This window comes from Doryrhamphus excisus, linkage group LG1, assembly GCF_037039965.1.
Source record: "Doryrhamphus excisus strain RoL-2023G ecotype Guam linkage group LG1, RoL_Dexc_Guam_v1.1, whole genome shotgun sequence".
NCBI lineage: Eukaryota > Metazoa > Chordata > Actinopteri > Syngnathiformes > Syngnathidae > Doryrhamphus > Doryrhamphus excisus.
Genome location: NC_136357.1, coordinates 12,274,498 through 12,296,760, shown reverse-complemented (window position 1 = coordinate 12,296,760; position 22,263 = coordinate 12,274,498). Strand labels below are relative to the sequence as shown.

The following is a 22,263-nucleotide window of genomic DNA, read 5'->3' as shown; positions in this document are numbered from 1 at the left end:
GATTCTTCAATGCTGATCTCTTAAGTACTTTTTTCTTCACATTTATTTTTTTATTTAGTTTATATTGTAACATATCACTTATACCATACTACAAGGGACCATGTGGATATTTTATATATTTGAAAATCTTCTAAAAAGGCTAAAAAACAACTTGCATGACAAGGTTTTGGCCTATTATCTGGCCTAGATATCAGGCATTGACGTTTCTGATTTTTCTCTTAACATTGTGTCTTAGTTGTACTTTTGCTATTTTTGTGGTTTGATTTCATTAATTTATTTTTTATTGTATTGTGCTCTATTAATAATAAGTTTATAGTTTTTGTTTTAGAGGTGGGGTTCCAAACTTATTCCGCCCAGGGCTACAGAAAAAATAATAATGCACTTGGGACATCCTACCCCTGCTCCATGACCTAGCAATTACTGATAGTCTGTTCACTTCCTGTGTTTGATGGATGGATGATTTAAACATCACACAGAGATGTTCCAATTGATCACTATGCCATCATACTGCCAAAGTCCAGTATGATTTAATTGTTCATATTATAACATTAACAGTGTCTTCCATTTTTAAGATCACACTTGCAGCATTTTACTACCTAGATTTTGGTCAACAATCATCTGACAATTTAGGCAAATCAGCGGCAACATTGGGTGAAAACACTGGTTCTTGATTTGCATTGTCAGCCCTTGTCATGACCTGCACAAGCTTGCTAACATATTTGCATATGACACTTATGCAGGCAGACACTGTTTGTGGACAGGAGTTCTCAGGTGAACTTCATTCTCTGCAGTCCTCCATGTACAGTATATGACATATATGTACAGTAAACCTGTTTGAATTAGCTCATAATATAATTCGTTTCTCACAGATTGTGAACGCCTGCTGTCTTGGTGTTTTTCATATCCCGTCACAGGGATGGAAAGATGTGCTGATGCTCACAAATGAGGACTCCACCCTGTGGTTATGTTTCCTCTGTGACCACATCCAGGAATTCAAATGACTGTCAGATGAATGCAATGCAGCACGAGCAGCACTGCAGCCAGAGCACCTGAAATTAATGAAAACAATGGAAGTGATGCATGATAAATGAAATGTTTTTTTAAAGTACATTTTCATTTTTTGAAAAATTGCACAGTTCCGTGCTGTAAATGTGAAGAAATGCAGTATACACAGCGAATAGAAATTCAACGTGAGTAATTGAGATGCCCATAAAAATGCCTATGTTTGACAATCTGCATTATGCTTTGAACAACATTTGCAATAAAACTGAATGTAATTACATTACAATTACGTTACATTACAATGTAATACTTCAAGTCCTAAGAAATGAAAAAGTAGTAAGTGCAAGAGTCGAATATCAACTGCTTGTACTGTTTCTTGAAATGGCTCATTTTGGTATACAGTCAACAAAAACTTTGAGGGAGCAATGTATCCACATTTATCTATTTATCAGGTTATCTAGCCCTTGTGGATTTATTGTTGACTTAGTGCTTGGGTAGTTGAGATAATGATGACTTGTCATGTTGTCATGGTTCATTGCACATGGGTTGTTCTCTGCGCAAAAGTGGACCAAATACACATTGTGCAATACTCAGTGGGTGTTATTTGAGGATTGGTTTTGGAAGCCTATATAAAAGGCACAAAAAAGACCAGCATTGTTAGTTCAGTGAACGGCATCATGCCATGTCTGTCCGTTTGTCCGGCATCTCTGTGTGGACCTCACAAAGACTGGTATACACAAGCTATGGTGATACAGAGGGAAAAATGCATTAACATAAGATAATACTGAGTCAAATTATCTTAAAATATGGCATATATTATATAAATTTTCTATTATTATAAATAAACTTAAAATATAGGTATTGTAGCTAGGAGACCCCAGTTCAATTCCACTCTTGGGCATCTCTTTGTGGAGTTTGCATGTTCTCCGTCCGATTTCCTCCCACATTACTAAAACATGTTAGGTTAATTAATCCAAATTGTCCATAGGTATGAATGTCTATATGTGCGCTGTGATTGGCTGGTGACCAGTCTCGCCCGAAGACAGCTGGGATAGGCCCCAGCACCGCTGCTACCCTTGTGAGGATAAGCGGTAGAAAATGAATGAATGAATGAATTAGATTTTACATTACATTACATTAAATTCTTTGTATAGTATATTTGAATACCACAGGTATACAAAACTGTGGTGAAACAAGCCATGTTGTTTGGTCTAGAGACAGTGCCACTGAGGAAAAGACAGGAAGCAGAACTGGTAGGTAGCAGAGATGAGGATGCTGAGGTTCTCATTGGGAGTGACCAGGATGGATAGGATCAGGAACGAGTACATCAGAGGGACATTACATGTTAGAGGCCTTGGAGATAAAGTCAGAGAGGCCAGACTGAGATGGTTGGGACATGTCCAGAGGGGAGATAGTGAATATATTGGTAGAAGGATGCTGCATTTAGAGCTGCCATAGAGGAAGACCAAAGAGGAGGTTTATGGATGGAGGAAATGAGGGTAGTTGGTGTGAGAGAGACAGATGCAGAAGACAGGGTTGGATAGAGATTGATTTGCTGTGGCGACCCCTGAAGGGAAAAGCCCTCAAAGAAAGAAGAAGTACACTAGATTTGATTAGCCCAAAAGTGCCGCACAAGTGATTTTGACCAGAAGTGACCCAGCAGTATTCTTGGTAGTTGTATGTATAAATGGGATGGGAAAGGGTTGACATGTGGTCGGAATTCATCGTCCCACTTTGCATATCATTTCCATTGCAGGTGGCAATGCAATATTATGCAAAGTAAAACATTTCATAATTTCCCATGTACGTGCTGAACATGAGAAGAACAGGTTGAGCCAAGAGGGGAAAAGTGCATTTAAAGCCTCTCTTTAAAAGTCCTGTTTCCTAACCCTCATTGAAGAATGCATTCATATTTGTGAGCATGGTCAGCGGGGACATGGCGGTATTATTGTTGCTATGGCAAAACCGTGCTACAGCACAACAAGAAATGTTTTGAATCCTTCAAGAGACACAGCCTCACAATGCCCTGCGTCTGAATGGAGGACAGCGGCTCAGCACTTTGATGCTCATTATTGCTACAGGCCCCCAAGTGGGACCTATTAGCCACAGTGTGTGTGTGTGTTTGTGTGTGTGTGTTCATTATTCAAAACTCAGAAATGGCCTGAAGCTGTACACACTGCTGCCGAACATATTGCTCTTATTGACTCATTATGTTAATTAACTTATTATACGAGTTTAAAAGAACACCAAAAACATCAAACTCAAACGCAGCCCCAGCTGGAGTGAATAGTGGAAGTCAAAAATAAAATGATAACCTCAATTTCTAATTAGTTTTATAATATAAAGGAAAAGAAATAGATACAAGACAAGGACGGGGGACTGTGCTTGTTCAAAATTACATTCCAGTTTTAACATTCAGGTAGTGACAATGCGTGGCGGTTAGGGTGGGGGCAAATACAGTATTCAGAAAAGGCTTGTGGCGACTCAATTGTCCTCTAGATGGCAGCAGAGTAGTAAAGCCTACACCCGAGGGACGAGTCAGCACCATTTACATCAGGGGTCTCAAACTCAATTTACTTGGGGGCCACTGGAGCTCGGGTCTGGCTGAGAATAGGCCGCATCAGGTTTTCAAAAAAACAAACAAACAAAAAAACGCATTTATTAAAAACAGAAAAATGAATAAACTTTGCTTTGGTTCCGATTTTCTACAAGAAAAGCTCCACAAAACATTCCACTGTTCTCAAATATCTTACTTTTTATTTTTCTACACAAAATAAGATGAAAAATAAATAAACAAATCAAGAATAAAGATCATCAATCAGTAATAAATAAATATAATAATAATAATAATAAAATGGCAAATAATAAAAACTTAAGAAACCACATATAGTTGGTGGGTAGACAAATTATTTTTTTCAGATTAAAATTAACAAAGCATTATTAGAGCCCTGTAGACATGACAAAACACGACTATAGTCACATTTATACTCTTTTTATTTACAACATATTGCGCAACTGCAGGGACTTGAGACACATGCTAACTCGCAAACTAGAGAGCTAGCGACCTAAACGGTAGCCTTCAAGTTATTTCCTTTAAACTTAAATAGCAAAAACTTACCACTTCCACACGGATAGGGAGGATAACTATTAACAGTTATTTAACCTTTAACATGAACATTAATCAAACGTAATCATTTTTTCTGGGTACATGATACCATACAGCATCCATATCAAACTTGCGCGAGCCGCACTAACATTGAACTTTCATATCAAGACAGGGGCCTCAAACTAGTGTCCTGCGGGCCACATTTGTTTGAGACCCCTGATTTACATTGTTATATATATACATTGTTATATATATATATATATGTTATATACTATATTTAGTGTGACGTCATCCAGGGAAATTATCATCATAGTATATCATGTGTGTATGCGAATGGACACGTGTGTGCATAAATTGAAAAACGTACGGTAACAATATATGAATGGCCAGATGGACAAACGGCACAAAAACAAATAAGTTCACATCATGTTTACAGTGGATGATCAAACATATGTTTAAAAGTTATGCATATGTGATTAGACCAACATCTTTGTAGATAAAATTTAACTCTCTTTTTTTTTTCTTCTTCCTTTTTCTCATGGCAAGATCCTTGTAAAGATGTCTGCATGTTGGAAGAACGGGTCATGTATGCATAAAGAAAAATGCATTTTTCCCAATTTGAATGTACACTTTCTATACATTCCTTATATGTGTGAATATTTTGATCATGTAAAAATAATATAAAATTGAACTCTAACTGGAAATTAAATGAATCATATTTAATGTTTAGATATGGATGACGAGAGACATGTGTATTTAAACTGATAAACAGGTTAATATTGAACAAATAAAAGTTGCGACTCACTTTTGGTGAGCAGAGTTACCAGCGTTGGCGCAAACAAATACAATTTTCTCCATCCAGATGGAACGTTGAGCGTTTTAGGAAGGTGTGATTACTCAAAGTCCAGGGTTTTGTGGTACTCAGCTAATGTGTAATAAATCACAGCCGCATCAATGGATACAAGTGTGGGTCCGTGCCAGTAGAGTCCAGGTGGCCTAAATCCCAAGTAAGGCTGATCCATAGTAGATGATGACAAAGCCAAAAACAACCTACAAGTTATTATTGCTTCACTTTTTGGACTTTTGCATGCACCAGTAAACCTGTCGGGAAGAAGTGTTACATATGGAGCTGCTATTGTGTCGTCCATTCACAAAGCTGCTGTGGTTCAAACTAGATGACCTCATTTCCCTTAAAAAAGGAAGCCTGAGGCATGGATTGAAAGAGTGAAAAGCTAAGAGCTTCATTGTTACTTGTAGCTTTTTTATTCCTTTTTTATGAGTGGTATAGGGCAAATAAGGATGATGTTCTTCGTATAATTGTGTCGCTCTGAACTTGGGCTTACAGTTTAACAAATGTGTACATATGCATATTACATATACTGCTTATAACATATACAAGAAATAATGATAATGTATGTGACATTGTGTGAAGACGCATGATGTGCTTGTCTAAACTGGAGGTCATGGCTTTTATCACTCATGGTGCAAGCATATATACATCATATGCCCTGTAGCACTGCGTCCTTTATGCTTTCCATCAGGCCGTCTTTTCACACTTGCCTCTCATGTCAAGATACGTGCTGCTCGAAGGAGACCTTTTACCAGCCCATACTCACATGTGGATGCTAACTGGGAGCATGTTGTATAATGTTAACATGCAAAACAGCTAGCTGTGCCCAGCGGGCGTGGCATGAACAAATGAATTATATCTACATTACATGTTGTGTTGTAAACTGCAAAAGGAAGGAAGTGTGGTGAATGTCTAGTTTTAAAGGTCTTTATACACCCGTAAAATATGAATATGGTGAATCTCTAGTTTTAAATGTCTTTATTCATTCATTCATTTTCTACCACTTTTCTTCACAAGGGTCGCGGGGGGTGCTGGAGCCTATCCCAACTGTCTTTGGGCGAGAGGCGGGGTACACAGTGGACTGGTGACCAGCCAATCACAGGGCACATATAGACAAACAACCATTCACACTCACATTCATACCTATGGACAATTTGGAGTCGCCAATTAACCTAGCATGTTTTTGGAATGTGGGAGGAAACCAAAGTACCCGGAGAAAACCCACGCATGCACGGGGAGAACATGCAAACTCCGAGGGTGGAATTGACCCCTGGTCTCCTAGCTGTGAGGTCTGCGCGCTAACCACTCTACCGCCGTGCTGCCTTAAATGTCTTTATACACCATGCAATATGAATATGAGTAATGACAATATACAGTATATGCCGCACGATGTTCGAGTGGGTAGCATGTTGGCCACACAGTCAGGAGATCTTTTCTTCCCGTATGTGTGTGGGTTTTCTCCGGTTTCCTCCCACATTCTAAAAACATGCTAGGTTAATTGGCGACTCCAAATTGTCCATAGGTATGAATGTGAGTGTGAATGGTTGTTTGTCTATATGTGCCCTGTGATTGACTGGCGACCAGTCCAGGGTGTACAAGGCCTCTCAACCAAAGACAGCTGGGATAGACTCCAGCATACTCCCACGGCATAGAAAATGGATGGATATTTTTAAAATTTAGTATAACTATTTCATTCCACCCACAGGTTAATATTGTGCACAAGCACAACTGATACTACAAATCCCGGAGCCACACATAACTTGCAGTCATGATGCTCACCAAGGCAAATGTAATGTAGTTTGTTTTAATCTATTTTTGAATGCCTCTTAAAAAAATTCTATTATCATCCTTGTTTTCAGCCATTTGAAATAAATCTCACAGGTCCCACAACCGTGTATCGGGAGTGTGTTGCTCAAGTTTAAAAGTACTTTTAGTAAAGCCTACCAGCAACCAGTTTTGTGTCTGTCTTTGACACAAATGTTTTTCCCTTGATGACATTACAAAAACACAGAACTTCAGAAGCAAGCGTTTGAGAGCCTCTTTTCACAAGTGAGGAATAAGCCAAATAATTAGTAAACAATGCCAAAGTTTCAGATAATGAGGTTTGCTCATTTGGAAGTGAGTCTTGAAAGAAGGTTTTCTAAATTAGAAAGTGTTGTTTGCTGGAGTTGTAGTTTGGGAGTCTGACCAATCACAGCGGGGTCGGTGTGCCCGGAGGCGGGGCGTGGGTGCAATAAATTAAAACAGATCCTTTTGGGGAAGCACAAATCCAAATACAGCTGGAAGAGGTGCAGATTCTGGAAGATCGAGAAAGTTTTCTGTTTGGGTTATTGTGTGTAGCTGCTCTGTCGGAGTCCACAACTCAATACGAACATAAATGGACATAGTAGGTCACCTTTATCTTAAAGATAAATGCTTTTTAATATATCGTTCTGATTGATGGTTTTGTATTAGATCACATTATCATCGTAAATGCAGGTTTATACCGCAAATAATTTCTAAAAGCATATTTTACGGGACCTGCAGTGCCAGTTTAAACTAATTCATAATAATTGGAGTACAGGAACCCTACTAGATGGACTGAAACTAAGAGTGCTCCAATCGATTGGCCACCGATCGGGATCAGCTCCGCCCTAGCAGCGGCATCCAGAACAAGCATGTCTGCCGAGTGTGGGACTTCCTGTCTTTGTGAGAGTGATATAAGTTTTCCACTCCGCACAATGTGACACAAAAATATTATATATAATAAAATATCGATGTGATCATCCCAACCTGCAGTACTCGCAAGTGTGGGCAAAATTTGGGGACAAGTACTGCAGATGGAAGGACCCAGCAGAAGTAGATAAAACTGCTTTTTATTCAGGTTTTCAGTTAATAATGTGACAAGACTAGAGATAAAAGCAATGTGAAATAGAAAACCTGAGTTTTGGATACCAGCATAAAACAAGCAAATCTTCTGGTAAAACAAACCTATTGGCTTTGGTTGGCTTGAAAGAAGCTATGAAAATAAATGTTACCAAAATGAGTAGGTGTTAGCCATTGGTATCGGTATCGGTATCAGCCGATTTCACTCATGGATTATCGGTATCGGCACAAAATCTCATATTATTGACTCTAATGCTAAGAGTCCACTGGGCCCGCGCCAGTTGGTGCCGGTTCACGCCAATGCAATTTGCTGTGGCACCTAGCGTCGCCAATAAGGTGCCTAGTGGCGTGCAGTGGCTCAAACTGCCTCCCAACTGGCTCTAAAATTGAGTTTGGCGGCAAGAAAATTTCAAAATGTTTAAAATCTTCGTTGAGCCACTTGCATCAAGCAATCGGCGCGAAGTGTCCACCAAGTGGAACCAAATGTTGCAAACAATCCGCCTATTGGAATCCACTGGAATGTAATGGCATGAGCCAAGTTGCGCCAATGATGCCAGGAGTCCACTCAGCCGGTGCCAGTTGGTGCCGGTTCACGCCAATGCAATTTGCTGTGGCACCTAGTGTTGCCAATAAGATGCCTAGTGGCGTGCAGTGGCTCAAACTGCCTCCCAACTGGCTCGTGGTGGCCCGTAACAGCGGCAAAAATTGAGTTTGGCGGCAAGAAAATTTCTAAATGTTTAAAATCTTTGTTGAGCCACTTGCTTCAAGCAATCGGCGCCAAATGTCCACCAAATGGAACCAAATGTCGCAAACAATCCAACTATTGGAATCCACTAGAATGTAATGGTGCGGGCCAAGTTGATGCTAGGAGTCCATTCGGCCGGTGCCAGTTGGCGGCAAAGATTATGTGATTGGCATGTAGTGGCTTGCTGTGGCGCCGAATAACGGCAACATGGCAACATACAGAGCGAACATTAATTCTGCGCCACAGCAAGCCACTACATGCCAATGAAATAATCTTTGGCACCCAGTGGACTCCTAGTATTAGACAGCTATAACGGCAATTAAAATTAGTCATACCACCCCGTCAAGAAAGCAAATAAATATTTGATTGTAATTACGATTACATGAGAAGACCAAATCAATTAGCAGAGCGCCATGATAAGCTCAATTTTTGTCATTGCGGTGAGACATGGCGACCGTTATTCTTTGTGGTAACGCCATCAAAGTAAGGTCATCCACCAAGTGGGGCACACAGCGTCACAGGTTCACTTAAAAGGTCAAAACAACAGAGTTTTAAAGGTTAACACCCTGCCGGGCGGCAGCTCCTCTTTTGTTGCGTGCGTCCTGCCTTTAATTGCTGCAGAGCATTTGATTTGATTTCATAAATCACAAAAACACGCGCTGTGCATGACGGTGGCCTACAGCTCAGAGTGGAGGCCACAGCATAACAAAATCCCTCTCCTTCCGCCTGTCTCGTCTCTTGTTTATTCAAACTTTACACTCTTGCTCGAGGGTTACAACACAATAGTCACTAAAAAGCTCCTCTTTGTCCCCTCCCCTCCTTTGACTGTCTATCAGCTACACACACATACATGTGCAACACACACACACTGTCAGAGGAGGAGCAATAACATCAACATCCAGTGGCTTTGTGCTTCCCTTGTGTGTCCAGTGTGTCCACAGAGGTGACAGGAACATGGACCAAATGAAGACCACTCATTCACGTCATTCTGTGCACTCAAGGTAAGATTTCTCAATAAAAGTCATGCAGGTAAGGAGATATTCTTTGAGAATTTAATGTGATGATATATCAGCATCATTATAATAAAAAATATTTGCTTTGCTGATTTGCTCTAAGGGCATCACTGCATGGTACCAACCTTTAAAGTACCGGTAACCAAAAATGGTTCCCTAGCTGCTAATTAGTACTAATTTATGTGTTGTGTCATCAGGTGGTAATTGCTCTATTTTGGGATATTTATAAAAAATATGATTCAAAAGGGAACAAATAAACGGCAAAATGGGACATATTGACTGGATTTCAAGTAGAACTTTCATTCAAGACAAGTTCAGATGAGGTTTTTTATGAGGGATGAGCTGAATCCCAACTGTGGCTTCCTCAAGTCCGAGTGCATTTAAGGAATCCCCTCATGCCCTCAAAGATGCTGTGAATAAAGTTTGGGCTCTTAATCTGCAGTCAGAGGCGGGGGGGGGGGGGGGGGGGGTTGGGGGGGGGACTATATTCATAAAATGTCTTCAAGGCTGGCAGATCTGTTTTCTTCAGGTCTGTGTCTGTGTCATAGATGAATGATGCTGGTGCCAGCATCTCATACAGTGCTTTGTACAGATAAATACATATACTGTATATTACAAGTACTCAATACTATTTCAAAAGAGGGGCGTGTGAAAAGATTTGTCCATGAGGCGGGACATAACAAAAAATTATTTAGAACCACTGCCTTAATTAGATTGTGTTAAAATGTTTAAGGCTTGGATTAATAAATGTAGAATATGCCATTTGAGAACGCTTCTATTTCTAGATTTTGTTAGTCTTGGTGCAGCACCCAGTGACCTCTGACTTAGTCTTCCCTATGTAACACCTCCCCCTTCCTCTGTATGAGGCCCAAAACTCAGACAGATGTGAAATTTCCCACTTCTCAAAGCAGGACCACACTCTCCCAAATATAGCACAACACAAATATGTTCTAATTGATGAAATAAATGAAAGGAGGAATGTGCAGGATTATGCCAAAAATACAACCTATTTTTTTTAAAGATGGCAGTTGTGTCTAAAAATAGCCAAAATTACATTTTACAATAAACATCCAAACAGAATAATTAACTTGCCTAGAAAACTTAATGCTAGAGTTTTTATGTTGACTTGGGTTTTAATGTACAAAATTGACATTTCACCAGGTCTTACCTTGTTCTCATTATTGTCATAACGCAACCTGCTTAATTCAGAAACGGCTGCTTGCCACAATATTGTCAGGTTTTTCTGTTGCTTATTACCATCCGTTTATCTCATATGCTCATTTGCATGAACAGATAAGACACATCTACATATATACATGTGGTTATATTTATTTTTATAGTATGTGATTTAAAACCTGCTCCACTCTGATCTCTGCGCTCATTAAATCTGTGCCTTTGATGAAGCTGTGTAGTCTGTGTAATGTCCACAGTTACAGATGTGTTCCACCACATGCTCTGGTCCCTGCAAACATGCTTCTCATCTGCAGCTAACCACTGATCCCACACCTGAAATGTCACTATATCTTTAACGTTAATTATATATATATGTATATATATATATATATATATATATATATATATATATATATATATATATATATATATATATATATATATATATATATATATATATATATGTACGTATATATACTGTATATATACACATACACATGGTTGTTACTCGATGGGTGTTTGTCTATATGTGCCCTGCAATTGGCTAGCAACCAGTCCAGATTGTACCCCGCTTCTCGCCCAAATTCAGCTGTACAATTAAGCTACAGTACATTTTTCAGTACATCTTATGATCTAGTAAAAGGCCACTCCAAAATGTGCAGTTTAACTGCATAGGGGGACACCAGTCAGTATCTGGTGTGGCCACCATGTGCCACAAGAAAGCATCATTGCACAAGGGTACCTTAGATTGGCCACAATAAAAGGCCACTCCAAAATTTGGAGTTTAACTGCATGGGGGGACACCAGTCAGTATCTGGTGTGGCCACCATGTGCCACAAGAAAGCATCATTGCAAAAGGGTACCTTAGATTGGCCACAATAAAAGGCCACTCCAAAATGTGGAGTTTCACTGCATGGGGGGGACACCAGTCAGTATCTGGTGCGGCCACCATGTGCCACAAGAAAGCATCATTGCAAAAGGGTACCTTAGATTGGCCACAATAAAAGGCCACTCCAAAATTTGGAGTTTAACTACATGGGGGGACACCAGTCAGTATCTGGTGTGGCCACCATGTGCCACAACAAAGCGTAATTGCACAAGGGTACCTTAGATTGGCCACAATAAAAGGCCACTCCAAAATGTGCAGTTTAACTGCATGGGGGGACACCAGTCAGTATCTGGTACGGCCACCATGTGCCACAAGAAAGCATAATTGCACAAGGGTACCTTAGATTGGCCACAATAAAAGGCCACTCCAAAATGTGCAGTTTAACTGCATGGGGGGGACACCAGTCAGTATCTGGTGTGGTCACCATGTGCCACAAGAAAGCGTAATTGCACAAGGGTACCTTAGATTGGCCACAATAAAAGGCCACTCCAAAATGTGGAGTTTAACTGCATGGGGGGACACTAGTCAGTATCTGGTGTGGCCACCATGTGCCACAAGAAAACGTAATTGCACAAGGGTACCTTAGATTGGCCACAATAAAAGGCCACTCCAAAATGTGCAGTTTCACTGCATGGGGGGTGACACCAGTCAGTATCTGGTGTGGCCACCATGTGCCACAAAAAAGCGTAATTGCACAAGGGTACCTTAGATTGGCCACAATAAAAGGCCACTCCAAAATGTGCAGTTTAACTGCATGGGGGGTGACACCAGTCAGTATCTGGTGTGGCCACCATGTGCCACAAAAAAGCGTAATTGCACACGGGTACCTTAGATTGGCCACAATAAAAGGCCACTCCAAAATGTGCAGTTTCACTGCATGGGGGACACCAGTCAGTATCTGGTGTGGCCACCATGTGCCACAAAAAAGCGTAATTGCACAAGGGTACCTTAGATAGGCCACAATAAAAGGCCACTCCAAAATGTGCAGTTTAACTGCATGGGGTGGACACCAGTCAGTATCTGGTGTGGCCACCATGTGCCACAAGAAAGCGTAATTGCACAAGGGTACCTTAGATTTGCCACAATAAAAGGCCACTCCAAAATGTGCAGTTTAACTGCATGGAGGGACACCAGTCAGTATCTGGTATGGCCACCATGTGCCACAAGAGCAAAAACAAATGGAAAAAAAACAAAAGCGTTGCATTTCCTGTATAGTTTTGTTCAATATATACGCTTTAGTAGCATGCGTTAGGAGAATGTGATACAGTCTATAGTAAGCATACATATAAAAAAAATGTTTCCCTTGCTATAATTGAATTTAGTGAATAATGATCATGTGCATACATGTGCGTACATCTACAACCACCAGAAAGCATGTGATCGACCATACATGCAGGCCAGCCAGTATGTAAACACACACCAAATCTACATCACAGAAACGACTTGGAATCGTTCGGTGATGAGTAAGTGATGGAGTTAGCCATTCTGTAATGAAGTTTCAAGGGGCTGTAAGAGCAGGAAGGAAACATCTCTCAGGTCGACTATGATGTTATCGTGTGGCCTAATGGAGTCACTTACAAGCTTTAGAGCAGCATGCAATGGCCCTTCAATGTTTACATTGATTTTCTAATTAGAATACATAGCTTCATCACATTGTAATGTGTGGGCCTGTTTTTATACGCAATATATATGGCTTTTGCTTTGTTTTTGCCTTAATTATGCTGTTAAATTGCTACCATTTGAAATGTACAGTGCATTGGGGAGTGGATGCTTTTATCCAAAGCATCACACAGCAGCATCATCATGAGTGTTTCAATTTTTAGTGTGGGCGACACCATCGGAAACATCATAACTCACACTTCAGACAGTTCCAAGGTTCTCAGAGAGCAAAAAAACATTTTTTTGCTCAGGACAGAGTCCATAAAAGTGTAATTTAAAGGTGGCCCTCGTGTACATTTCCAACTTTTCAGGCTTATGTAGATGTTTAAAATGTTGCTGTAGCCCTATAATGAGGTGGGTATGTTTAGGTTATCCCTGATTTCAATGTTATGCCACTACTAACGCTCCCCGTTCATTTGATGCTGTATTCTCCAACATTCCATCCATCCATTTTCTGTACCGCTTATCCTCACAAGGGTCACAGGCATGCTGGAGCCTATCGGAGCTGTCTCGGGGCGAGAGGCGGGGTACACCCTGGACTGGTCGCCAGCCAATCACAGGGCACATATAGACAAACAACCATTCACACTCACATTCATACCTATGGACAATTTGGAGTCGCCAATTAACCTAACATGTTTTTGGAATGTGGGAGGAAAACCCACGCACAGGGAGAACATGCAAACTCCACACAGAGGTGCCCGAGCGGGGAATAGAACCCAAACACAATCTGAGCGGGGAAGAGTAGAATAATGCAGACTTACACTGTACATATCCAATATCATGTTTGAAACCCTTGGCCTAAGTCAGTCCTTCTCAGTTATTTTGCCCCTCAAAGGGACAGAACATTTTTCACACGAAAAATTAGAGAAACTGAGAATGTTTATCAATTTATATATTTTATGGTGTCCAGACTGAACTCGGAACTGAAACCAAGAAAAGGCGAAAAAAATGGAGCGCATACAAGCATATTCAAGTGTGAAATTGCACGTTGAGTACTATAAATGTATAACATGTGCTCCCCCTTGACAGTTCCATGTGTCCCCCAGGGCGGCCCGCCCTACTATTTGAGAAGCATTGACTTAAATGTAGGTACTTTAAACACGGTACCAGCAGTATTTTACTCTAAAATGTATTTATCTTACTGCATACCAGCTCTGGATTGGCGCTCACACGCATGTTAGATCCTCTCTAAGCGTGTTTTGTACTTCCAAGGCAGAATGGGGGGAATTTAAATGAACCCTCTACAGGTATAGGTGGCCCCATTACATGATCCTGTCCAATCTGTCAGGTCATATCCCATCACAGTTTACACTTCCAGGTCAGTTACGATGCTACTCCCGGAGAGAGAAGCTTCCCGGGGAAAAAGCCACATATATTTAATCTGAGTTCCTGTCACAAGACCAATTTGAGCAAACATTAGGACAATTTCAGACAGTTATTAAGTCCTTCTCTTGGTGTAATGGTAATTTAATATATTTAAAGAATGTAGTTATTTTGATTTTAAGAAGTAATCTGGTCATCAGATGGCTATGAGATGCTAAATTAAAGCAGACTGGCTTATAAGTGAGCCTGCAAGATGTCAAAAAATGTGACACGGAAGCAGATTAGGTTGTGAATTCAGCTTTTTAGAGAAGCACATATCCATAAGTGATGATGGCTCAAAGATATGGTCAGCAAAATAGCATTTCTTGTAAATTGCATTTGGTAAATCCAAAACGATACTAATGTGTTTCCCCGATATGAGGCCACTTCTATATTTTCCAACACAGCTGCCAAAGCCTTTATTTGCACACCTGGTCACTGTTCACACACTGTAAGCTGAAACACTGTCAAAACAAAACCTGCCACGTCTTGTGTCACACATCAAGTTGCAGATTTTCTCGCCCCTGACAGAATTTGCAGCCCCATGACTCCAGCTTGAAGGATCTGTGACCAAATCATAATGGAGACTGTGAACACCAGCAGTGGCGCTGAGGCCGGCCTCTTCTCGGGAAGTCCTTACACTGCAGTGGAGATTGTACTCATCATCCTGGTGGCGGGATCCCTGAGTCTTATCACGGTCATTGGAAACATACTGGTCATGCTTTCCATAAAGGTTAGCTCATGCACAAATTTCATTGTTTCACATTTATATAATCCACTCCAACACACATAAAGTTATTATAGTGTCGGTCCTTATGGTTTGCTGGTTTACCTCCTGCTTTAATCATCAGGGATGCAACGATCAGGGTTTTATGCTGGACTGAAATTGGCTGATACCAATTACATGCATGAAATATACATTTTCAATGTATTTATGTGAGCACTATTTGCCAGGGATGCCGTATTAAAAGGGGGTAATTCAGGACAATTGCAAGGAGGCCCAAAAACTTGAGTAATTCATAATAGAGGGGGGATGGCAATGTAATTCATTTTTCATGGGACCCAAAATTCCTGCTGCATCCCTGCTACTGGCTATATGATATGGGAAAAGGAACCATAAAATCACCTTCATTTTGACAAACACATTTTACTTAGTTTTTGAAGAGAACATATCACTCAAGGATGAGGATGAGTCACATTGGGAGTGACCAGGATGGATAGGATCAGGAACGAGTACATCAGAGGGCTTCGAGATAAAGTCAGAAAGGCCAGACTGAGACTCAAGGATGAGGATGAGTCACATTGGGAGTGACCAGGATGGATAGGATCAGGAACGAGTACATCAGAGGACTTCGAGATGAAGTCAGAAAGGCCAGACTGAGATGGTTGGGACATGTCCAGAGTACAGATAGTGAATATATTGGTAGAAGGATGCTGTATTTAGAGCTGCCAGGTAGGAGGCGTAGAGGAAGACCAAAGAGGAGGTTTATGGATGTAGTGAAGGAGGACATGAGGGTAGTTGATGTGAGAGGGACAGATGTAGAAGACAGGGTTGGATGGAGGAGATTGATTTGCTGTGGCGACCCCTGAAGGGAAAAGCCCAAAGAGAAAGAAGAAGAAGAAGAAATCACCGTCTTTTAGGAGACTTTGGATATGAGAGTACATTGATGGAGCTTTAGCTGGACTTCCAGGTAAGTCAGAGAGCACTCCAAGCATTCCAAGCTAACAAAGGCTGGTCATCTTGTCCGACAAAATCAATTCTTTGTCGTGTTATTAGCTTAGCCTTCTTATTTTCACACACATATAAGCAAGTGTCCACGTCGTTTGACCGATGATCACGCCGATCTATCGGCCGATCGGTGATGGATCTAACAGAGCATCCTTAATAATCAGCATGTAAAACCACCAAATTAGTGTATGGACTGATATTCCACAGCAGTGCAGTTAGATCATGCAGGAAGGAAGGACTTAACCTAGGACTTAACCTAGGAATACCAATAGGAATACCTATTGACTGAAGTAGTGACATTTTTGGATGATTAAAGCTTACAACTGTTACTTAAACCTTACATACTAACTGGCTTATAGATCATAACCTGAGGCTAATTTGAATATCCTTCTCTGCAGCCTTTTGTGAGGTATCCCATATTGGAGAAGTGATAGAAAGCGAATGTGCAGGGAGATAATCTAATAGAAGGTAGAAAACATACATCACACAAAAAAGATTAGCATCTGACAGCATGCCTGCCCGCCTCGTTGTGGTTTGTCCAAAGGTAAACAGGAACCTGCAGACCGTCAACAACTACTTCCTCTTCAGCCTGGCCTGTGCAGACCTCATTATCGGTGTCTGCTCCATGAACCTCTACACCGTCTATATTGTGATTGGCTACTGGCCGTTGGGAGCAGTGGTTTGCGACCTGTGGCTGGCGGTCGACTATGTGGTCAGCAATGCTTCAGTCATGAACCTTCTCATCATCAGTTTTGACCGATACTTCTGTGTGACAAAACCTCTGAGCTACCCGGCTCGGCGCAGCACCAAGATGGCCGGCCTGATGATCGCTGCTGCCTGGGTGCTGTCCTTCATCCTGTGGGCACCGGCCATTTTGTTCTGGCAGTTCATTGTAGGTGGTAGAACCGTGCCGCCAGGGGAGTGCTACATCCAGTTCTTCTCCAACCCAGCGGTCACGTTTGGGACAGCAATTGCGGCCTTCTACCTGCCGGTGGCCATCATGATCTACCTCTACTATCGCATCTCCAAGGCCAGCCGCAGCCGCATGCAGAGGGACAGCAGGAAGACATCTGGCACCAGTCTGGGAGAAGGTCACTCGCACAGTCAGGACGATGGAGGCGAGATCCAGAACAGCTACATCCAGAAGATAAGGGAGCAGCTCAGGGAGGCCAGACAAGGGAGGGAGAAGGAGGCGCTTCAGCAGCAGCAACACAACGGAAGCGGTCCTTGCAAGGAAGAAAAGCCTGATCAGGTGGAACCAGAGGGAGACAGCATTCTTCCCTCGACATCCACAGAAAACGAGGTTCCTGTTTCGGTGCTGAGGGGATTGTCCGGCATTAGGAAGATCAACCAAACAGATCCGTCTTCCAGGGCAACCTCGCTGACTGACTGCCAAGCTACAAGGACAATGCTTAAGGTAAAACTGCAACATTTTTAACACAATTAGCTATTAATTCATTCACTACCAAAGATGTACTGCATTTATATGTTTTATTTCAACCCGAGTAGCGCGCTCCCACAAACACATTTATACGTTTTTAGTAGAGTAGAGGCAAAAAGAGGTGGTGACGCAGCTCCACAATAAAAAAGAGCAAGCTTGGAATGGTCACAAGGTGGCAGAAGTTCCTTTTATAAGAACTCTTCCTGCAATTTTCCCATAGCAATATAAGCTGTACAGGAACCAGGAAGTGAAAAGTACACATTACACAATTTTTGTATTGTTTATGTTGAAAGTGGGCGGCACGGCGGTCTAGTGGTTAGCGCGCAGACCTCACAGCTAGGAGACTGGGGTTCGGTTCCCGCCCTCGGCCGTCTCTGTGTGGAGTTTGCATGTTCTCCCCGTGCATGCGTGGGTTTTCTCCGGGTACTCCGGTTTCCTCCCACATTCCAAAAAACATGCTAGGTTAATTGGCCACTCCAAATTGTCCATAGGTATGAATGTGAGTGTGAATGGTTGTTTGTCTATCATCAACAATGGCCGGTAATGAAAGGGACAGTTTTTGAAACATGGCTGGGAATGAATGAGTTAATAATGTATATGTAATCAAATTCCCTGCTACTACACAAACACAAAACTGGCCAATTAAATATTTCATCACTCCCAGTTTTACAAACCTTTAAAAATTCATTTTCTGAATGCATACCTGTGTTTTCTCCGGGTACTCCGGTTTCCTCCCACATTCCCAAAACATGGTTGTTTGTCTATATGTGCCCTGCGATTGGCTGGCGACCAGTCCAGGGTGTACCCCGCCTCTCGCCCGAGACTGCTGGGATAGCCTCCAGCATTCATGAAAATGAATGAATGAATTTACTGAATGGAGACACAGTATTAAGCAGCACAAAGCTGATAAAACTGCAGCTAAATAAGATTAAGATGGTCCGTGGAATCCCAAACAGAGCTTGAAGGACGGTGAATGCTGCCCTCTAATTAAAGATAAGACATCACAACAAAGCTTCATTGAAAACCATTACAGTTGTTACAGCGTCTGTCTTGATTAGGATACACATTTACTAGGGCTCTGAGATATATCAATATTTTTAAAATATTGATATATCATGTCAAAAACAAGCATATCATTCATATCAATATAGACTGGATTTTATGTGGCGGTCTCATGTTCCAAGATGGCACTGCCCAAGTGCAAGCTAGTTATAGCAGCTCTGTATTTTCCACTGCATTTTTAGTGTCTAATAGTGCTTTATTCATACTTTTTCATTGTTTTTAGTGCCATATCGACGACCCCTTAAGCAAATGGGCAGCTGTAGATGTTCATCTTGTTTAGGGCCCTATGATTTACGTTTTCAGGTAATGACGGATAGAATCACGGAATTGGACAATAAAAACAGAATTAAACACGGAATCTCACATTGTGAGGAGAGGAACGTTCCTGTGGGGTAGTAGTTCCCCGATGGATGGACAAACACTAAACAGTCCCCTCCCACCAAATCACAGAGCGTGAATAAGCAGGCAGGAACTAGCTTAGTTTATCATGCTATTGTGGTTGTGTGTGCGACTCAGGCTCAATGAGTATACCACGTTGTGTTTTATGGAACGTAATGAACGTAATGTAAGGAACGCTTTACAATGCCCGATGACAACGTGCAGGTTCTGAGTGAAAAAATATGAGAAGTACATTTATTTTCATATGCAATTGTAATCACAAGCAAAGGTGTTTCAGTTTGTTGAAGATTTTGTAGCAATGTGCGCAGAGGCTGACATCCCATTAAAAAGGTTTCCTCCATTTCTCAATTACTGGGCAAAATTTTCCATTGATTGTTGCATCCATAAATATAAGGCCCTATTATAATGTAAGGCATCCCTGTAGATCTGGGAACATGAGATGGAAGCTCTAACGGCGCAGAGAGACTAACGTGATCGCAGCATGATTGCACTAAAGATTGAACGTTATATCTTTCTATATTTATATAAAAAAGAGAATATACTATAATATTTCAGCTGCTGTTTTTCTATAAGATCGGATACATGACATTTATCAATATTCAACCTAAATATATAGAGATATGGGTTTTGGTCCATATCGCCCAACCCTAACATTCCATACTTTTTTGTTGGAATAACACGCTTGAGATCTCACACAATTTATATGATATATTCTTCTATCTACAGGTGACGAAGCAGAGCGCAGTGGCCAAGTGGCGAAAGAAAAGCACGTCCTCCCGGGAGAAGAAGGTGACTCGCACGATCATGGCCATCCTGGTGGCCTTTGTGGTCACATGGACACCATACAACGTGATGGTGCTCATCAACACCTTTTGTTCCGTCTGCATCCCCAACTCTCTGTGGACAATCGGCTACTGGCTATGTTACATCAACAGCACCATCAACCCGGCCTGCTACGCCCTGTGCAACACCACCTTCAAAAACACCTTCAAGCACCTGCTGCTATGCCAGTACAAGAACATACGAGCAGCACGGTAATGGCATGCATGGTAAAGTTTGTAAAAATGTGTACATGCGTATATTCTGATGTACGTCCACATTCAGTGGAAAAAGAATTAAGCTCATTGAAAAGTACGCTGGCGTCCATAACTTCTTTCTCTGCAGTATTTCCTTCTCGTGAGCTTCTGCAATGTGAATGTGTTGTGATTAAGCCAACCACAAAGTGTAACATTGTACTATGAATGAAGTGCTGTGGATTAGAATACATCATGTTGTGTGCATGAGTGTGTGCATGTTTCCTCTCTGTTGAGTATCACTCAGATTCTGAAAGTGTTGTGAAACTAGTCCAGGTGTAATATTTCATACTGTATCTGTATGCCCCTTCTGTATTGATGTTTACTTTAAAGCTGAATTAAAGAGATCATAACACCAAATGATGAGTTCATTTTTAGGATGATTTATGCATTGAAGAGGGCTGCCGCACAAAATTACTGCCTCTCATTTACGGCTGTGAGAAAAGTCCTATGGACGCCCGCTACTGACACAAAAACATATTTATTTATTGATAGTAAATTATATATTTATTGATAATAAATGCCAGTGTTTGGCACGCAAGCCACACCGCCAGGAGACCCAAGTTTGATTCTGCCCTTGGCCATCTCTGTGTGGGTACTCCAGCTTCCTCCCACATTCCAAAAACATGCTAGGTTAATTGGCGACTCTAAATTGTCCATGTTTGCGTATGTAGTGTGAGTGTGAATGGTTGTTTGTCTTTTTGTGCCCTGTGATTGGCTGGCGACCAGTCCAGGGTGTACCCCGCCTCTCGCCCAAAGACAGCTGGGATAGGCTCCAGCATAGCCACGACATGGATGGATTTTGTGTATCGAATGTTTTTATCCGATCCATAAATACTGTTTCTATGGTCTTGAGCCTTAGTTATTTCCTCAATAATTTTGATCAGCACCATGGAGGTTGAAATGTTAGCTCCATATCCGTATTGACCTTTTGAAAGTAATATGTTTAATTAATAATTCCAGCCATCTATCTGTACTATTTAACCTCACGAGGGTCGCGGGTAATTAATCATTCATTTAATTAAATAAAATCCTATTATTGAATAGTTTCTCAATAATTTTAGAAAATTGTGGTAATAAGGAAACAGGTATACTGATATTTGCTGTGTCACATATAATAAAATATAATAATAATAATTATTATTATTATTATAAAAGTAATAATAAAACAAAATTAAAACTGCAAGCAGTGATGAGCGGGCTCGAGCACCCCGACGCGCTCGGGGGTACGCGCGGGTTGGGGGTACGCGCGGGTCGGGGTCGCGCGCGCCGTACGGAAAACCGCGGCGAGCGGATAAGCGGTAAGGGAGTCACGGCACTTGCAATTTTCCGCCAGGAGGGGGCGACAGCGGCGGCGAGGCGGGTGCGCGGTCACGTCCCGTCCGACACCGCGAACCGCCATAAAAAAATTCACGACGATCGGACCACGCGGTAGGTCCTTGCGGCGGATATACGTTTCCGCCTGTGGGTGGCGCTATAGAGTGGTTGGCCCACACGGTAACGGACCGGAGGGTACCCCGAACCAACAGAAAAAATTAGGGGCCGATCCGACCGTGCGTAAGGAAGTTACGGCAGATATACATTTCCACCAGTTGGTGGCGCTATAGCGTATGTACACACACAGTCATAGACCAGAGGGTACCCCAGACCACCAGAAAAAATTTGGGCCTGATCCGACCATGTGGAAGGAAGTTACGGCTATATACATTTCCACCAGTTGGTGGCGCTATACAGTCGATGTACACACACAGTCATAGACCAGAGGGTACCCCAGACCACCAGAAAAAATTTGGGCCTGATCCGACCATGTGGAAGGAAGTTACGGCTATATACATTTCCACCAGTTGGTGGCGCTATACAGTCTATGTACACACACAGTCATAGACCAGAGG

The 22,263-nt window shown here is 41.7% G+C and overlaps 1 protein-coding gene across 1 annotated transcript; it reads left to right on the top strand.

Annotated features, from left to right (window-relative positions):
- The first annotated feature begins 9,437 nt into the window (after positions 1-9,437).
- On the top strand, positions 9,438-20,750 carry LOC131130807 (muscarinic acetylcholine receptor M2-like). The gene is made up of 4 exons (XM_058074823.2): positions 9,438-9,569; positions 15,199-15,400; positions 16,941-17,813; positions 20,025-20,750. Exons 2-4 carry the CDS (start codon positions 15,248-15,250, stop codon positions 20,334-20,336), a joined length of 1,338 nt encoding a protein of 445 aa, XP_057930806.2. The 5' UTR covers positions 9,438-9,569; positions 15,199-15,247; the 3' UTR covers positions 20,337-20,750.
- The last annotated feature ends 1,513 nt before the right edge of the window (positions 20,751-22,263 follow it).

Excerpts from the sequence above, each read along its gene's own strand:
- LOC131130807 (XM_058074823.2), top strand. The coding sequence starts at position 15,248 with ATGGAGACTGTGAACACCAGCAGTGGCGCTGAGGCCGGCCTCTTCTCG. Across the intron at positions 15,401-16,940 it reads TGGTCATGCTTTCCATAAAG|GTAAACAGGAACCTGCAGAC; the intron begins GTTAGCTCATGC and ends GTTTGTCCAAAG. Across the intron at positions 17,814-20,024 it reads CTACAAGGACAATGCTTAAG|GTGACGAAGCAGAGCGCAGT; the intron begins GTAAAACTGCAA and ends TTCTATCTACAG.